Raw genomic sequence first — 17,871 nt, 5'->3', positions numbered from 1 at the left:
TAAGGGACCATGAGAAAGCAATCCAGCAGCTACAAGGTGATGCAAAGAAGAATAATATAAGACTGATTGGAGTCAATGAAGAATCGGAAGAGTGTGCAGATGACATAAAATAACTGTTCACAGAACTGATGACAGAAAACTTCCAAAGAAGGGGAAATCAACTTGATATTCCCCTTCCCCTTCCCAAGAAGGGGAAAACAACTTGATATTCAGATAAGGGAAGCATATAGCACTCCAACTAGCCTTCATCAAACAAAATCTATAAATAGGCATGTAATAGTTAAGCTTGCAGAAACCCAACAGAAGAACAAAATTCTACAAGGAGTTAGAGAAAAGAAACAAATCACATACAAAGGAAAGCCTATCAGAATCACAGCAGACTTCTCAACACAAACCCTTAAGGCTAGAAGAGCTTGGAGTTAAGTATTTCATGCCCTAAAGGAAAACAACCTCCAACCCAGATTGATGTACCCTGCAAAACTATCTTTCAAAATTGATGGTGTAATAAGATACTTTCATCACAAAGAGCACCTTAGGAACTTCATGAATACCAAACCATCACTCCAAAAACTTTTCAGCAGTATCTTAGCAAAAGACAACAAGGATCACAGCCCCAGGTAGCCCAGAAGAATTGATCCATTGGGGATGAAAAGAAATTAAACACAAAGGGGGAGAATCCAAAAAAAAGAAAAAGTCATGACAATCATAAGTCAATTCATATCTGTACTGGATGTTTATCATCTTCTTATGTATACTTTTTAATTTGTTGTCTATTAATGAGCTGTAAGTGTTCTATATATATTCTGGACTTAGGTTATATGTATTATAAATATGGTCTGTTTAAGGACTACTTTTCGTTTTTTTATTGATGTCATTTAAAGTTCTAAATTATGATGGAATCTCATTTATTAATTTCTTTCTTTTATACATCATGTTTTGTGGATCCTAAGAAATTCTTCCCTACCTTAAATTCATAAACTGTGGGGAGCGGTGTCAGCCAAAAAGCTTCATTTTAATTTTACCTTTTGTTATAAATGGCCAGGAGGCTATGTAATGGGGAACCGTGTCTCTCCACTAACTCCGATGTTTCCCTTTAGAGTTTGCCCTAGCAACAAGGTGAACCTTCTGTAACTCCAGGAAACAAAGTAGCCCATAAGGGCGAGGAGTGTCTAGAAAACTAGCAACAAATGAAGCAGGTGTTTTGGATAAAGGTCATGGTTAATGACCTAACTCACTGAGTGTATAAAAGAGAGGTGAAAATAAACTTGCTTGCTCGGGCTTGGGAGCCCTCCCGACTCTGTCTCTTCTCTTGATTTTTCTCAGTCCTCCTTTCCCCCATTCAGGAACTGTTCGACTGGTGACGGCTGGTCCGTCACAGGTGGCGCCCGAACAGGGACCTGAATACGGGGGATACCAGAGTGAAGGACGCCGCGGGAATACGAGGGCGCTGGGTAAGTGACGGGTGGCGATAATACTCGGGAGAGTATGGGGCAAGGCAGTAGCAGGGCACTGTTCGCTCAAACGCTTAAAAATATGTTACAGGCCCGAGGTGCGCGCATCGGGCATCAACAGCTCTGTGCTTTTTTAGAGTTTGTTGAAAAGGTCTGCCCCTGGTTCCCCATGGAGGGAACTGTTAGTTTGGAATTATGGAATAAGGTAGGAAAGAAATTGCAGGATTATTATGCCGGCCACGGGCCATCCAAGGTGCCTGTGGATGCCTTTAGTCTATGGACTCTCATACGCGATAGTTTAGATCCACGGCACGAAAGCTTTAAGATGCCAGAATATGCAGAAGAAAAGCAGGAGGAAGATTGCCATCCTGTCCCAGCCCGCGGGTAAGTCAACAGAGACCCTAGAGGGGGAGCGAGAATGACAAAGGACAGGGGACACGAGAGATGGAGACAAGACAGGTTTCTGATCAAGTCTCGTTTATTGCGGAAGCTGCTACAGCATATATACCGTAGGGCTAGAGGGACGGAGCAAGGGGAGGGTACTGGGGCTACTTCCTTGCTGCCGGGTAGACTTGCAGCAGGCTTAGACATGCCCATAAAAGGCACTCAAGAGTTCTAGCAGGGGGGGGCAAGGCCCCCCACAGGTCCTCCCTTTAAAATTATAATTTTAGAAAGGCGTCAGGAGAGCCAAGCCTGCGGGGGCTGAGCCTGTCTTGGGTCAGAGCAACATACGTGTCTGCACCGTGCACCTTACCCGTCATCGGTTAACCAGAGAATCAAGGCTCTGGCACCTGTCTTAGGTGGCACACGAGGGCTTTCTCATTGCATGGCACGCATGCTCAGTTGCCCGTCATTGGCTTGCCAGCCCACTCACCAGGCGGGGCGAGAACACTTCGCCATGGCAAGGACCTAATCGATGGTCCGACATTCGTCCTAGTCAGCCATTGCCAATCTATTACAGTAGACCTGTATGGGTGCTGTTTTTATTGCCTCTATCTGGGCTCTAAGGAAGGCCATGATTTTGTTGTATATTATGGGCCTCAAAGAAATGAGCAGAAGTAGGCCCAATAAGGGTCCCAGCAAAGGGAGAAGATAAGGGAGGAAACCATTGAGGCCAGTCCAGAGGGGATTTTGAGCGAATTCTTGTCATCGTCTGTTTAGATCTTCTTGAAGTTTGCGAATTTTTCCCCTGACGATCACAGATTTATTGGCATAGAAACAACAATGTTCATTTAGGGCTATGTAAATCCCTCCTTGTTTTGCCATGAGGAGGTCCAGGCCCCTTCTATTTTGAAGGACCACCTCAGCCAAAGAATCGATCTGATCTTGTATATCTGTAAGAGTGTTGGAGAGAGCTTGAACATCATTAATCAACTGGTTGGATAATTTGGCATAGGAGTGTAACGCCACTCAGATGTCAGCAGAGCCAGTGGCAAGGGCACCGGACACCCCCAGCCCCATGAGCAGGGGGACCAGTGAAACGGCCCTGTTATGTCGCCCAGCGATATAGTCAAAGCTGGGCAAGGGCACTGGCTCATCTCCAGGAATGAGGGCGATGTCCGGGAGGACAGTCGCCACCACGCACAGCCCAGTCCAATTAGTGGGGAGGGAGGTGAATGCCAAGCTCCCTCTACAGATGAGCACGTGACCCGGGGCAGGGCAAATGGCAGCAGAGCCATTAAGCATTATAGAGCAGAGAGAGGAATTTTGGACTCTGACAGGTATATCGAAGCTATTGTTGTGGCCCGAACTTAGATAACAAGCTGAAGCATTGAACTGTACTGGCTGGACCCTGAAGGGCAGAGAAAAACTGCAATTGTAACTAGAACTGTTGGCATAGTCAGTTTGGTCGACAACTGGCAAGGTGAGGGGCAGGGGTGTGCCAAGGGTCAAACATAGCCAACAATCCGCAGCAAAGGCTGGGTTGGATGTATTGATCAATTGATAAGTGGCCTCTAAGACACTCAGGGTTTGGATGTCAGGGTCTGGGCCTCGAGGTTTGGGAAGGGCCAGCGGATGATAATTTAGGGAGGGGTACATCTCTTGGATGATAGTCTCGAGCTGTTTTTGTACTCGCTCTTCCCTGAGCTGATCTGAAGGCCCGCCACCATCAGATACATGAATTGAGGCCTGTGGCGGCCAGCAGACATCTTTGTCGGGACTGCCGTTGCAGGAGGGTTGGCCAAATTTAGGATATCCGGTGGGGCTGGAAAAGTCCCAGTCACCTCCGACGGAGCCCCTGTAAGTTTTTTGTAGAACAGCAGTTAGATATATTTTTCCATAGGAATGCGTACATTGTTGGGCTTCAGTGTAACAGGTAGAATGCATCTCTGTGGCCTTGGCATAATTGGCAGGGCATGGCCCTGGTTTGCCATTGACTGTTGGTATGACTTTAGGCTTAGGGACGCAATCCCATTTTTGGTTATATCCTTCCGCTAGCGCGGCCTCATAAACCAAGTAGGCAATCTTGTTGCCGCAATCAGTACTACGAGTGTAACTTGTGGGTGCAGCCCCGCCAGAACCCCCAGCACAGTCACAGGGGTTACCATACAGGGCAATGAGCAGTTGTTCTTTGTTAACTGGTTGAAATCCGCTTTTTGTTAGCGGTGCCAGGAACAGCAACAGACCATGCAACAAATTCAGGGATGTCATCTTTTTAACCTGTAAGCAAAATTTCATCCTGCAATGTAAGCAAGGCTGGGCTGTAGATAAGAGAATTAGGCTAACCTGATTAAGCTTTTGAAGATAACCAATGTGAGCATATTACAATAACATATTTAGAACTTAACCAATGTAAATATTTTGTAACAACATAATCAGTGCTTAAATATCAAGAATAACCAATGTAATCAATTTATAACATATTTAGATAATATTCGTTGTGATGTGTCTCCCATAAGATTATAATATAAAATTTACTAGGGGGTCCCTTTAATGAATTAAGACCAGAATAATCATTTTCTGGGTGGCCACTTCTATATTCATCAAAGGGAGTCCCCATCTATATTCATTTTGACAAACAATTAAGAATATATATCTTTTTATTTTACAACTGTCAATTGCAATTTGATTATTGCATGTAGGTGACAATACACATTACTTTCATAAAATAAATCTCAGTGGCAGTTTGATCAATTAGCAACCTGGGAAGGAAGGCATGTCTTTAATTTAATAATATTTATCTGTAAGTCAATTTAACAATAGGCGAATATCCTTTGAAAAGGAAGGAACATATTGAGCTCAACTGTATGAACACAAACAACAGACAATAGACAAACATATGAGACAGTGTATAAAATTAGGGTGCACTCAAATATAACTGGCCAAATTGAATTATACTATTCTCTTTATGATTATTAGATTATAATTGTAGGCGCCATTGTTAACTGGTTGAACTTGGACAATGTTAGGTCATCGGCATCATTAACATGCTTATCAACTTGTTTTACTAAGCGTTCTGGAAGCCACCTGGCTGACTTCATTTCCTTGGAATAAACACACACTGACCCTCAGCCCCAGATGAGTACGGGGTCAGGCCCATGCCATGAGTGGTCCAGGGGGTCTCTCCACATCACAGAGGCAAATTGTTTTTGTGTCTCTGGTTGCCAGAAATGGTTAGCTGCGGATAATCCCTTAGCATCCAAATTTAAAAAGTTAAGAATAAATAGTGCATGTGATATTAGGTTTCTGGGTGACCCCTTGATAGGGTACCATTCCCCCTTTTTTATTTTATCTAATGTAATTTTGAGTGTGAGGTTGGCTCGTTTTATAATGTCTTGTCCTTGTGGATTATATGGGATTCCCGTTATGTGTGTTATATCTAATTGTTTGTAAAACTTTGAAAAACCAGAGCTGGTATAGCCTGGACCATTGTCTGTTTTAATTTGCTGTGGACATCCAAGTACTGAGAAGGCAACTAGAAGGTCGGCAATTACATGTTTAGTAGCCTCCCCGGATTGTAGGGTGGCAAATATAAATCCACTATATGTATCAATGTTGACATGTATATTTTTAAGATTTCCAAATTCAGGGTAATGTGTGACATCCATTTGCCATAGGGCATTTGGAATTAAGCCACGAGGATTAACTCCCAGATGAGGTGTGGGAAGATGGAGGGTGCACGTAGGGCAGGTTTTAACAATTTGTCTAGCTTGTTCTCTAGTAAGTTTATACATAAGGCGAAGCGTGCGAGCATTAAGGTGATGTAATTGGTGTGCCTTCTGTGCCTGGTCAATCTGAATGGAGGCATCAATACTTAGTGAGTAGGCAAAAGCCTGAGGTCTTGTGGCCAGATCTGTTAACCAGTTGCCTTTTGTAAGTGGGCCAGGTAGGTTAGAGTGGGCACAAAGGTGCCCAATAAAAAAAGGCTGGGATCTTTTTCTGATTAGATTTCGTAATTGAATAAAAAGACCACCAGTTTGAGAAGCGTGTTTTATCAATCCACATGTCTCCAATAGGGGAACAGATTGGGCAATGTAAGCACTGTCAATAAAGAGATTAAAGGCTTGTTCAGGGAATGCAGAAAAGACTGCTATGACTGTATGTAGCTCGGTTATTTGGGCTGAAGAACAGCTGGTTTGGAAGTGGACAATGTCATTGTCCCACACATAGGCAGCTATCCCGGTAGAAGAACCATCTGTAAAGACTAATAGGGCTTCTGTTAGAGGAGAACAGGAAGTGACTTTTGGGAAAATGAACTCATGTCTATTGGCAAAGTCAATAAGTTTGTTTGGAGGATAGTGATTGTCTATTAAGCCTGTATAAGAAGCGAGAGCAACTGGCCAGGAGCCGGTAGTCTGCATAAGCCAATCGATTGAGCTGAGCCAATTTTCTGCCCCTGATTCTAAAATGGCCATTGTGCAAGGTGCAGTGGCCCCGTATTGAGCTGCGGCCGTTTTAAATCTTTTAATGACCTTAAAATCAAAACCACTGTGGTGTCTCCACGCCTGTCCCTGTGTGTCAGTAGTTTTAGTTACGGGAAAGGCTTCCACATTGTTAAGTTTGAGGGATAGTCCCGACCCGGATGGCACCCTAGGGGCCACCCCTCTAACGGGGGATCGTGGCTTAAGTTTGTCCTCTCTACGGACATTTTCATGGGTTTTGCCTGTTCTTAAGCCCTCGAGCTGGGTAATAAGTTCCTGGTGTTCCTTTTCTAACCTTATTTGTTCTTTTAGAAATTTTATCTTGTCCCAGAGTTCTTTCTGGGGATCAACAACAGGGCATGCCAAAGCGGGCGCATTGGGAGTGCTGGGTACTGGAACATAAGGAGGAGGACCTTGGACTACGGGTGGCCAGGCAGGATTATGATATCTGGCTGCCTCCTCCCCAAGATTGGCCCAGTCAGCCTCCCCCGGATCATTCCGTGGCAAGGGGGGGTGTCTGAGGTGGCGGAGGGAAGGGTACAAGGCCGGTTCCTCCTTAACAGGCTGGGCGGGGTCAGAGGCAGGGGCTGAAAGAGCGGAGGCGGAAGCTGAGGAGCGCCAAAGCTTTTCTGTAAAAGGCTTGGAAGAGGCAGAGCCCGCCTGTAAACCCTCATCAGTTGCATTTTTTTTTTTTTTGTCTGGCTCATCGTCACTATCAAAAGACATCAAGTCTTTTTCCTCATTTTTTGAGGAAGTCCCGACCCTCAGGAGCTCGGGCCTTGGTGCCATCTTGGCATCTCTGGGGGTGTTTACAAACTCCTCACTCCGAGGGAGAATGATCGACCCTTCCTCCGATCGGAGAGCTATCTCCCCGACCTGGATGGCTTGAGCCACCAGCGGATCTTTGGTTTTTTGGGAGATAATTTCATTAATAAGATTTCAATAAGAAAATGCAGTAATCGGGACCTTTTCTGGTCCACAAGTAGCATAATAACCTTTAAGGGCCTCCCCTACTCTTTTCCATCTCCTCTCATCAATGGTACCCTCGGCGGGAAACCAAGGGCAGAGATCTCTAATATAATCAAAAAAAATTTTAACAACTGTTTGACTGTAACCTTTACCCCTCGTGTCTGTAAAGTTTCTTTAAGACCGTGTACAAATAACTCATGTTGGCTAATGCCCTGTCCCATAATCGCTGCTCAACTCACCGAGGTGCAGGAAAGACGGCAGGTTCACGTCAAACGCAATCCTCTTTTTTCTATTTTATTTTATTGGGCCCCCGAGCAGCGTTCTTCACTGGATCCCCCGTTCTCTGGCCCCATGCTGGGCGCCACTTGTCCTGGCCCACGGGTAAGTCAATGGAGACCCTAGAGGGGGAGCGAGAATGACAAAGGACAGGGGACACGAGAGATGGAGACAAGACAGGTTTCTGATCAAGTCTCGTTTATTGCGGAAGCTGCTACAGCATATATACCGTAGGGCTAGAGGGAGGGAGCAAGGGGAGGGTAGCGGGGCTACTTCCTTGTTGCCGGGTAGACTTGCAGCAGGCTTAGACATGCCCGTAAAAGGCACTCAAGAGTTCTAGCGGGGGGGGGCAAGGCCCCCCACACCGTCCCCTGTCCACTAATCCCTTTTTGAATGAGGGCCCTTCTGCCCCTCCAAATGTTGATCCTTCAGATGAGGAAGTTTTAGATGATCATTGGCCTCTTCCCCCTGTGGTTGCTTTGGCAGCACAGGGGGAAGATGACAAATCTTTACCTATGGAAGGAAATGATAAAGATAAAAGATGGGATATGGAACTAGAAAATCTTAAAAAGGAAATAGAACAAATGAGACAGAAGTTTGAGGGGATGCTATCAGGAGGACTGCCTCCCGGCGTCGTTCCTTGCCTGCCAGAGGCATTTTTGTCCCAGGAAAATAGGGAACCTGAAACTTTTCAAGGGAATAAAGAGCTTTCCCCGCTGCAGCAAATTTTGGCTGAAGGAGGTGATCGCAGGGAAATAATCCCAGGCTTTCCACATATCATCACCCATAGGGCCTTTCCTGTGATACAATGATATGATAATCAGGATAATTTAATGGAGGCTGATTATCGCCCCCTTGCTTTTAAACAATTAAAGGAACTAAAAGGGGCCTGCTCTCAGTATGGCCCCAATGCCCCTTTTACACAAGGTCTGATAGATACATTCACCTCGTTTGATGTTTTCTTACCGGAGGATTGGAAGCAACTTGCTCGAGCCTGTCTGTCAGGCGGAGACTATTTGTTGTGGAAAACTGATTTTGGGGAACAATGTCAGAAAGCAGCTGAGATAAATGCTGCTAATGGGATCAATTTTACCTTTGACATGCTGGCCGGGGAAGGACAGTTTCGCACCATTCGAGCCCAAGCCGAACTCCGCCGGGAGGCACTTATTCAATCCAATGCTGTGGCTAAACATGCTTGGCGCAAAATTCCCCCTTCTGGCCAGCATGCAGAGGAATTGTCTAAGATAAAACAAAGGGCTGATGAACCTTTTCAAGATTTTGACGATCGCCTTATGCAAAGGATTACACAGTTGTTAGGAGAATCAGATGCTAGTGCTATGCTCCTTAAACAATTGGCCTTTGAAAATGCTAATGCCCCCTGCCAGGCAGCCATTCAGCCCTATAAAAATCGAGGGTCTATTTCGGATTATATTTGATTATGTGCTGAAATTGGACCTGCCTATACCCAAGGCTTAGCTATGGCTGCCGCCTTACAGGGAAAAACTGTACAGAAAATTCTGGTACAGCAGAGGTGGGGAGCCCGGATTCCCGGGCCACCAGGAAGTTGTTTTGGGTGTGGCCAAATGGGTCATCAGGTTAGACAATGCCCCCGTCATGTGAAGGAAGGAGATACGCAGGAAAAAAACACCACAAATGATAAAAAACCAGGGCTTTGCCCTGGATGTAGATGAGGAAATCATTGGGCTAGGGATTGTAGATCAAAAAGAGATGCACTAGGGAATATTTTACCGGGAAACGGGAGGAGGGGCCAGCCCCAGGCCCCGAAACAAGCGTATGGGGCCCTTCAGAATTTCGTCCCAGCCCAGAAAAGCAATCCATTTCTGAACTCTACCGAGCCACCTCAGGCAGCGCAGGATTGGACCTCTGTTCCTCCTCCCACGCAGTATTGACCCCCGATATGGGAATGCAAGCCCTGCCTACTGGGGTTTGGGGCCCCCTGCCCCTAATTACTGTAGGACTTCTTTTGGGTCGAAGTGGCAATACTATGAAAGGACTCGTGGTGGCCACTGGGGTAATAGATGCAGATTATACTGGGGAAATTAAAATTATGGCCCACACTTCCCATGATGTCATCGTGATAGAGGCAGGACAACAGATTGCTCAATTATTAATTTTGCCTCAATATCCGATGCCCAATAAGGCCATTCAGGCTAAAAGAGGTAACTGAGGTTTTGGATCATCTGATGTGTATTGGATTCAAAATATTGAGACTCATAGACCTGAATTAGAACTAAAAATAAACGGGAAAAAATTTATTGGATTGCTAGACACAGGTGCAGATGTCTCGGTTCTTCGAGCCGATCAGTGGCCTTCGATGTGGCCAAAAACAGTGTCTCTTACTCAGTTACAAGGAATAGGTCAAACTTGTAGTACTGAACAAAGCAGTGATCTGCTTTCTTGGATTGATAATGAAGGACATACAGGATTGTTCCAGCCCTATGTTATTTCAGGGTTACCTGTGAATATGTGGGGCCGCGATGTCATGAAAGATATGGGAGTTTATTTATATAGCCCCAATACTCAAGTTACTCACCAAATGTTCAATCAAGGGTTCCTACCCAATCAGGGCCTGGGACGTCATGGTCAAGGGAGATGCGAACCCTTACAATATATAGATAATCAAGGAAATAGAGGACTTGGGTATTTTTAACACGGGCTATTGGTCCCCCTGTACCCCATGCTGACCCGATCCTTTGGAAAAGTGATGAGCCGGTGTGGGTAGATCAATGGCCCCTTACCCGGGACAAAATATTGGCTGCCAAGCAGTTGGTACAGGAACAGCTTGACAAGGGACATATTGTTCCTTCTAACTCTCCTTGGAGTTCACCTATTTTTGTTATTAAGAAAAAGTCCGGAAAATGGAGACTTTTACAAGATCTTAGGCAAGTTAATGCCACTATGGAAGTCATGGGGGCTCTTCAGCCAGGTATACCCCGACCTTCCGCCATACCCAAGGGAACCTTTAAAATAGTTGTTGATCTTCAAGACTGCTTTTTTACTATCCCCCTTGCGGCTCTAGATTGTAAACGTTTTGTATTCAGTGTTCCCTCAATAAACTTTCAAGAACCACTAAAAAGATATCATTGGGTAGTTCTTCCACAGGGTATGGCTAATAGCCCTACTTTATGTCAAAAATATGTTGCTCTCACTATAGAACAGGTTAGAGCAGAGTATCCTCAAGTGTATGTCATTCAATATATGGATGATGTTCTTTTGGCAGATGAGAAGGAGGGACATTTGTTGGCTGCCTTTTCAGATTTACAAAAAGCCTTACAAGCCCATGGGCTCATGATATCCCCCTGAAAAGTTCAGAGACATTCTCCCTTCTCCTACTTAGGGTATACCCTATTTAGAGATAGTATTCAAACCCAAAAATTACATATAAGAAAAGATAGTCTTAAAACTTTAAATGATTTTCAAAAATTATTAGGAGACATTAATTGGCTCTGGCCCTCTTTGAGGTTAACTACTGGAGAATTAAAGCCCCTTTTTGAGATTCTAAAAGGAGATCCACATCCCAATTCTCCTCGTGAATTAACCTTGGCTGCCCGGGAGGCTATCAAGTTAGTTGAAAAAGCCATTGAAGAACAGCAAATATCCTATATGGATTATACCCAGCCATGGATTTTGGGCATCCTTTTCACTAAATATACGCCCACTGCAGTTCTTTGGCAACAAGGGCCGCTTTTGTGGATTCATCTGCCAGTTTCTCCATCCAAGGTTATAGTTCCATATTATGAAGCTGTGGCCCAATTAATAAGTCTGGGTCGTTTTGGAGCCCGGAGTTATTTTGGACAAGAACCCCCTGCTATCATTATTCCTTATAATAATAAACAGATTGATTGGTTATTCCAAAATGTAGGTGATTGGGGTATAGCCCTTGCAGGATATCCAGGCAAAATTGATAATCATTTTCCATGTCATCGCCTGTTGCATTTTGCCTCATTACATGCTTTTGTTTTTCCCCAAGTGGTGTCTAAACAACCTCTTGAGGCCGCCTCCCTGGTATTTACTGATGAATCTGTCTCAGGAGTAGCCGTTTATGTTTTAAATGATAAAGTTCATCAATTTTTTGTTAAGTCCTCCTCTGCTCAGGTGGTAGAATTAGCAGCAGTAGCTAAAGTGTTGGAAGTCTTGTCAGAACAGCCATTTAATTTGTATACCGATAGTTGTTATGTCGCTAGAGCTATCCCACTATTAGAGACTGCTGAGTTGCTTCAAACATCACAGGATGAGATCTTATGTTTATTCCAAAAAATAAGAGATCTTATTAGGCAAAGGGCCACACCCTTTTTCATTGAACATATCAGAGCTCATTCTGGCCTTCCTGGCCCCCTTGTTGAAGGTAATGAGTTGGCTGATCGCTCAACACGTTTAATGATGCTCACCCAAATTGAAAAGGCCTCACGTTCCCATCAACTTCATCATCAAAATAGCCGCAGCTTGCACGCACAGTTTCATATAACCCGCGAAGCAGCGCGCCAGATTGTTAAGCAATGTTCTGCTTGCCCATTGCATCACTGTGTCCCACAGTATGGCGTAAATCCCCAGGGAATAAAACCTAATCAGTTGTGGCAAATGGATGTTACTCATATACCTGAATTTGGAAGACAAAAATATGTACATGTCAGCATCGATACATTTTCGGGATATATTATGGCTACAGCCCAGGTGGGTGAGGCCTCTAAACATGTCATGTCTCATTGATTAAAATGTTTCGCTTCCGTTGGGCTACCTTCCATAATTAAAACTGATAATGGCTAGGGCTATATCAATAAAGCCTTTAGACAATTTTGTAATCAATTAAATATTGTACATAGAACGGGGATTCCATACAATCTGCAAGGACAAGGGATTGTGGAAAGGGCCCATGGTGCTCTTAAAAATCAATTGACTAAAATAAGAAAGGGGCAGTTATATCCCCTATCCCCACAAAATTATCTGAACCATGCATTATTTGTCTTAAATTTTTTGATTGTGGATGCTCAAGGGTTGACTGCAGCGGAAAGATTATGGCATCCAGAGACCAAATCATCATATGCATTGGTAAAATGGAAAGATCCCCTCACAGGTGTATGGAATGGTCCCGATCCGGTACTAATATGGGGACGAGGGCATGTTTGTGTTTTTCCACAGAACACTAAAGGTGCCCGGTGGCTGCCTGAAAGATTGGTCCATTTCACGGGAAGTTCTTCTGCCCGTAGAGATGATTCTGACAGCTGTCCTGCTGGTGAATCTAATGATGGTGTGTAATAGAGAACTTTATTGGACTTACGTACCTGATCCACCTGTTGTACATCCAATGAGCTGGGAGAATGGAGAAGTAATGGTATGGGTGAATAATACCAGGCTGTTGGATGAGCCAGTGGCCCCTGACAAGAACGAGGTCCAATCATTTAACTATATGGGATCAGGAACCAGAACCCCCATATGTTTCTCCAAAATCAGCAAGACTGGGTGTATAAGACTGAGTGCTCGCACCTTGGTAGGAAGGCAGTTAGATCAATGCAAAAGCGGGATCATTGGAGTCCGTTTACATCTACCTGTGGGTATGGAGACTACTGGTGTAGTGCCTCAGACTTTTCCACCTTGTGGGAGGAAAGAATGCTCTAATAAGACTATTCCATGGAAGAGATGTGTGGCGGATGCTCCTGTGAGATATAATATTACTGGATTTGATACTTATGTCTTGGACTGGTCTTCATCGCAAGATTATGTCTCTGCCCAGATGTATAATTCCCCCTTTCCTAGTCCCCCACCGTTAAGTGAAACAGCACTCTCTGCAGGGTTATGGTGGAGTGACAAAGGGTATGCTCAAACATATATTTGGAAATTGGCTGCAGCTTTGGATGAGGTTAAAGCCCAACCCGAGAATTCTTATCATCCAAAAGGAAATGTCACTGCTTGTGTCATGAACCCTTATGTATTGCTTGTGGGAAATGTTAATATTCAAAATGGTAATGGTTATTATAATGTTACTTGTTCTGATTGTCAAATAAGTAATTGTGTTACCGGGACAGAGAATCAGGTAATGGTTTTGCAACAGCCAGCATTTGTTATGATGCCTGTTAATGTTACGGGGGCATGGTATGCAGATCAAGGATTGCAGGTGTTGGAAGAAATTAATAAGGCTCTAAGTAGGCAAAAAAGAGTAGTAGGGTTAATTATTGCTGGAGTAGTTGCACTCATATCTCTTATAGCCACTGCTGTTACTGCCGCTGTTGCCCTTTCGCAGTCTGTACAGAATGCGCATTATGTTAATGAGCTGTCAAAAAATGTTACTATGGCCTTAAAGACACAGGAGGATATAGATCTTAAGATGGAGCAAAAAATAGATGCCCTATATTCAATTGTCACATATTTAGGAAACGAAATACAAGGGCTCAAAATTAGAAGCAAACTGAAATGTCATGCCGATTATCAATAGATTTGTGTTACTAGTAAGATGTATAATGATACCGGCTATGAGTGGGATAGGATTAGGAAACATTTGCAAGGAATTTGGCACAGTGCGAATGTGTCATTGGATTTAATACGGCTTCATAAGGAAATTATGGATCTCCAAAATGCAGAGCCTTTAAAATTTGATGCAGCCCAGGCTGCACAGGATTTTATTGGGCAAATTAGAAAAATTTTGCCATCTGCATCTTCATTTACACAGTTACTCATTTTTGTAGCAATTATTGGAGGAGGGTTGCTTCTTGGATGCATGATCCTTCCCGTACTATTGCGGATGTTTATGCATTCCTCAATGAAGTTGGCTGGAAGTATCCATGGTCTACAATTACATGTTGCGCCGCCTAGGCCCACGGTGTAATCCTCTGCAGAGGCTGGTAGTCAATGACGGGTAAGAGGAGTATGAGACATCACCAACTTAAGACAGAGCAAGAGTATAATGATGCTCTTGACTCCATGACGGGTAAGGGATTTCTTTATATTCCTCGCCTAAGACAGGCACAGTCTATCTGCGTGATCGAGGGACCTTGATCATATTATATAAAACAGGGGGAGATGTGGGGAGTGGTGTCAGCCAAAAAGCTTCATTTTAATTTTACCCTTTGTTATAAATAGCCAGGAGACTATGTAATGGGGAACCGTGTCTCTCCACTAACTCCGATGTTTCCCTTTAGAGTTTGCCCTAGCAACAAGGTGAACCTTCTGTAACCCCAGGAAACAAAGTAGCCCATGAGGGCGAGGAGTGTCTAGAAAACTAGCAACAAATGAAGCAGGTGTTTTGGATAAAGGTCATGGTTAATGACCTAACTCACTGAGTGTATAAAAGAGAGGTGAAAATAAATTTGCTTGCTCGGTCTTGGGTGCCCTCCCGACTCTGTCTCTTCTCTTGATTTTTCTCAGTCCTCCTTTCCCCCATTCAGGAACTGTTCGACTGGTGACGGCTGGTCCGTCACAATAAATATTTTCCCTTATAATTTCTTCTTAAACTTTTATAGGTTTAGTCTTTCATATTTACGTTCATGGATCCATTCAAGTTATTTTTACATATGGAAATAAAAGGTTGAGGTTAATTTTTTACATACGGACACCAGGTGTTTTAGTACCTTTTTCTGAAAACACTGTCTTTTCCTCTGTTCTTGAATTGAGTTTATGTTCTATAAAATGTTAATGTTAAATAATCTTTCAAAACTCAGTGGACCATATATGTGTGGTTCTATTTCTAGATTCTCTGTTTTATTCCATTGATCTATATGTCTTTCCTTATGCCAACACTGCCTTGATTACTGTAGCTTTAGAGAAAGTCTTAAAATTAGGTAATAAATGTCTTCCAACACCATTTTTTATTTCTTTTTACTTTTCTAGGTCCTTTTTACTCTTACATAAATTTTAAATTTCAATATTCAATTCTTCATTTATAGCAAGTATACATAGACCTGAATTTTTATATATACCTTGTGTTTTCTAATCCTGCTAAATTCACATATAAGTTCTAGGGTCTTCTAGAGATTTCTTAGTATTTTCTCTGTAGATGATCATTTCATCTACATATAAAGATTTTACTTCTACCTTGCCAATTGTATGCTAATTGTGTCTTTTTATTGCCAGACTATTTTGGTTTGGGCCTATGTTTCAAAGTTTAGTGGACAGATGAAGAGTAGGCATATCTGCCCTTGTTCCCCACCTTAAGGAGAAAGCATTGTATCTTCTCCATTCATATAAGATGTTTTTGCTGGAAGTATGGAGTACATGTCTTTGATCTGTTGAGAAGGTTCTGTTCTACTTCTAGTCTCCTGATAGCTTTTACCATGAACAGCTGTAGAATTTAGTACAATACTTTTTCTCCAACTAGTGACAGGATCATATGGCTTTTTCCTTTCCTTTGTTAAAATGATGACTTTTAGGGGTGGATTTTCCAATGCTGAACCAACACTGCCATGCCTATAATAAAACCACTTCCTACATACTTCCAGATCTGCCTTCTAACTTCTAATAGTTTATTTTGTTAAACAAATTTTTATCTATGTTCATACTTTTTTCTTCTATTATCTTTATCCAGTTTTAGGATTAGCACAATGTTGAGTTCCTAAAATGAGTGGAGAAGTGTTCCTTCTTTTTTCTGCTTTAAATGTTTGATATAATTTATCAGTTAAAATGTGTATGAGCCTGTTGTTGTCATATAGGTAGATTTTCAAGCTAGGAATGTGCTTTCTTTAATAGGAGCTATTGAAATTTTATATTTCCTCCAGAGTCTGTTTCATTAATTTGTATTCCAAGGTACTTGTTAGAAGTTGTCAAATTTATTTCAAGAAAGATTTTTGTAATATGCTTTCTGTATCCTTTTAAATTCTGTAAACCCTTTGGTAATGTCCTCTAAGTTTTGATATTGTAATTTAAAAAATGTATATTTGATATTGTGTTATAGGAAGAAAAGTTCTAAAGGAGTAGAGGAAGTAGAGGGGGTAGGGGAAAGGAAAGATGAGAAAAGAAAAAAATGAGAAAAGAAAAAAAAATGGAAACAATGTCTTTGCAAATAGGGAAGGGTGTAGAGGCTGAAGGGAGGGTGGGGGAAGTGGAAAAAAAATAAGAACCAAGATATATCATGTAAAGGTACAAGATCCCAGTGATGAATGTAACTGTATTATATACTTAAAATGTACAAATAAACTTAATGAAAAAAAAGAAAAATAACTAGAGAGCCTGAGTTCCAATTGGTCACTGTAAATCCACAGAACCACCTGTGATATGTGGGCACTAAACAAATGAACAATTCCTGTGCTCTGCTTATCTATAATTAGCCCTGTTTTATGGGGTCCTTCAGCCACCCACTTGGGATCCCTTTTGGAAATTCAAGAGCTATTCTCATTATTTCCATGAAAACTCTCCTAACCTTCAAAAAATAAATAAAAGGAGACATATTTTCTACACTCAAGGAACTCACAGTTTAATGGAGGAATACTCTGTCTCCGTTTAAGAACTCTTTCAAAGCCAGTATTATCTGAAGAAGATACATGAAGAAGGGAAATTATACAAACATGTGATAGAACTGTGAACTTCTTGTTGAGAGCACTGCAATTTAGGAACACTTATTCCATTCCCCCAACTAGACTGTTAAGTTAATTTGTTGCTAAATGAGAAATTGTATATCATATGTATGTTACAATATTAAGAATGAAGAAATGTTCAAAGGAAACTTCAACTTCATGACTTTGCTTTTATTTTCATAATTCCTACATACAGTAATGTAATGTATAACAAAACATAAAACTACAGTACTGTACTGTATAGTTTACTGTATAAACAATGTATACTGTATTTTAAAATGACAGTTGAGGCTGTATAAACAAGATGTACTGAACAGTCCAAAAAATAACAGGTCATAAATGCAAGTAGCATGATCTTGTCATGCCAAACAGTTGTTAAAATGGGAATATATGTATTAAATGACATTAAATACTCCTATGACTTTTCAGTTGTCTTGTTCTGGGAGATCTATTGATCCATGAAGGTACAAAAATGTCCCTGAATTTAGGTTGTAACCTTGCTAAAGGTTTGGCAAAAATAGCAGTTCCAAATAACTAGACTATTAATATTGAACTAATCAATAATGATTATAGGAGGTGAGCCTTCCAGGCCTCAGTACCACTGTCCCAAATGCAGAGGAGCAGAGCTGCTCCCACCACAGAGAATGTGAAACTTCCAGGCTGATGTACCACCATCCTGAGTGCCTAGAAGCAGAACTGTCCTCAGTGCAAAGGAGGTGAACCTTCCTGGCCACCGAACCACCACCCTGAGCATAGAGGAGCAGAGCTGCCCCCTGCACAGAGGAAGTGAATCTT

General features: G+C 42.5%; 2 protein-coding genes across 2 annotated transcripts; one reads left to right on the top strand and one right to left on the bottom strand.

Moving 5' to 3' along the window:
• Nucleotides 1-2,020: 2,020 nt before the first annotated feature.
• Nucleotides 2,021-7,653, bottom strand: LOC147822510 (syncytin-1-like). Its single transcript, XM_087196581.1, is given in 2 exon segments — nt 2,021-4,112; nt 7,522-7,653. A coding segment is annotated over 1 exon segment (1,719 nt). The 5' UTR covers nt 4,104-4,112; nt 7,522-7,653; the 3' UTR covers nt 2,021-2,384.
• Nucleotides 7,654-12,695: 5,042 nt separating this feature from the next.
• LOC147822509 (endogenous retrovirus group K member 25 Env polyprotein-like) lies at nt 12,696-14,006 on the top strand. Its single transcript, XM_087196579.1, has one exon. It carries the CDS (start codon nt 12,696-12,698, stop codon nt 14,004-14,006), a length of 1,311 nt encoding a protein of 436 aa, XP_087052705.1.
• The last annotated feature ends 3,865 nt before the right edge of the window (nt 14,007-17,871 follow it).

Source organism: Heterocephalus glaber, unplaced genomic scaffold, assembly GCF_053883595.1.
Source record: "Heterocephalus glaber isolate CG9 unplaced genomic scaffold, H.glaber_assembly_v1.0 deba00001613, whole genome shotgun sequence".
Lineage (NCBI taxonomy): Eukaryota > Metazoa > Chordata > Mammalia > Rodentia > Bathyergidae > Heterocephalus > Heterocephalus glaber.
This window is presented reverse-complemented; position numbering and strand designations above follow the sequence as displayed.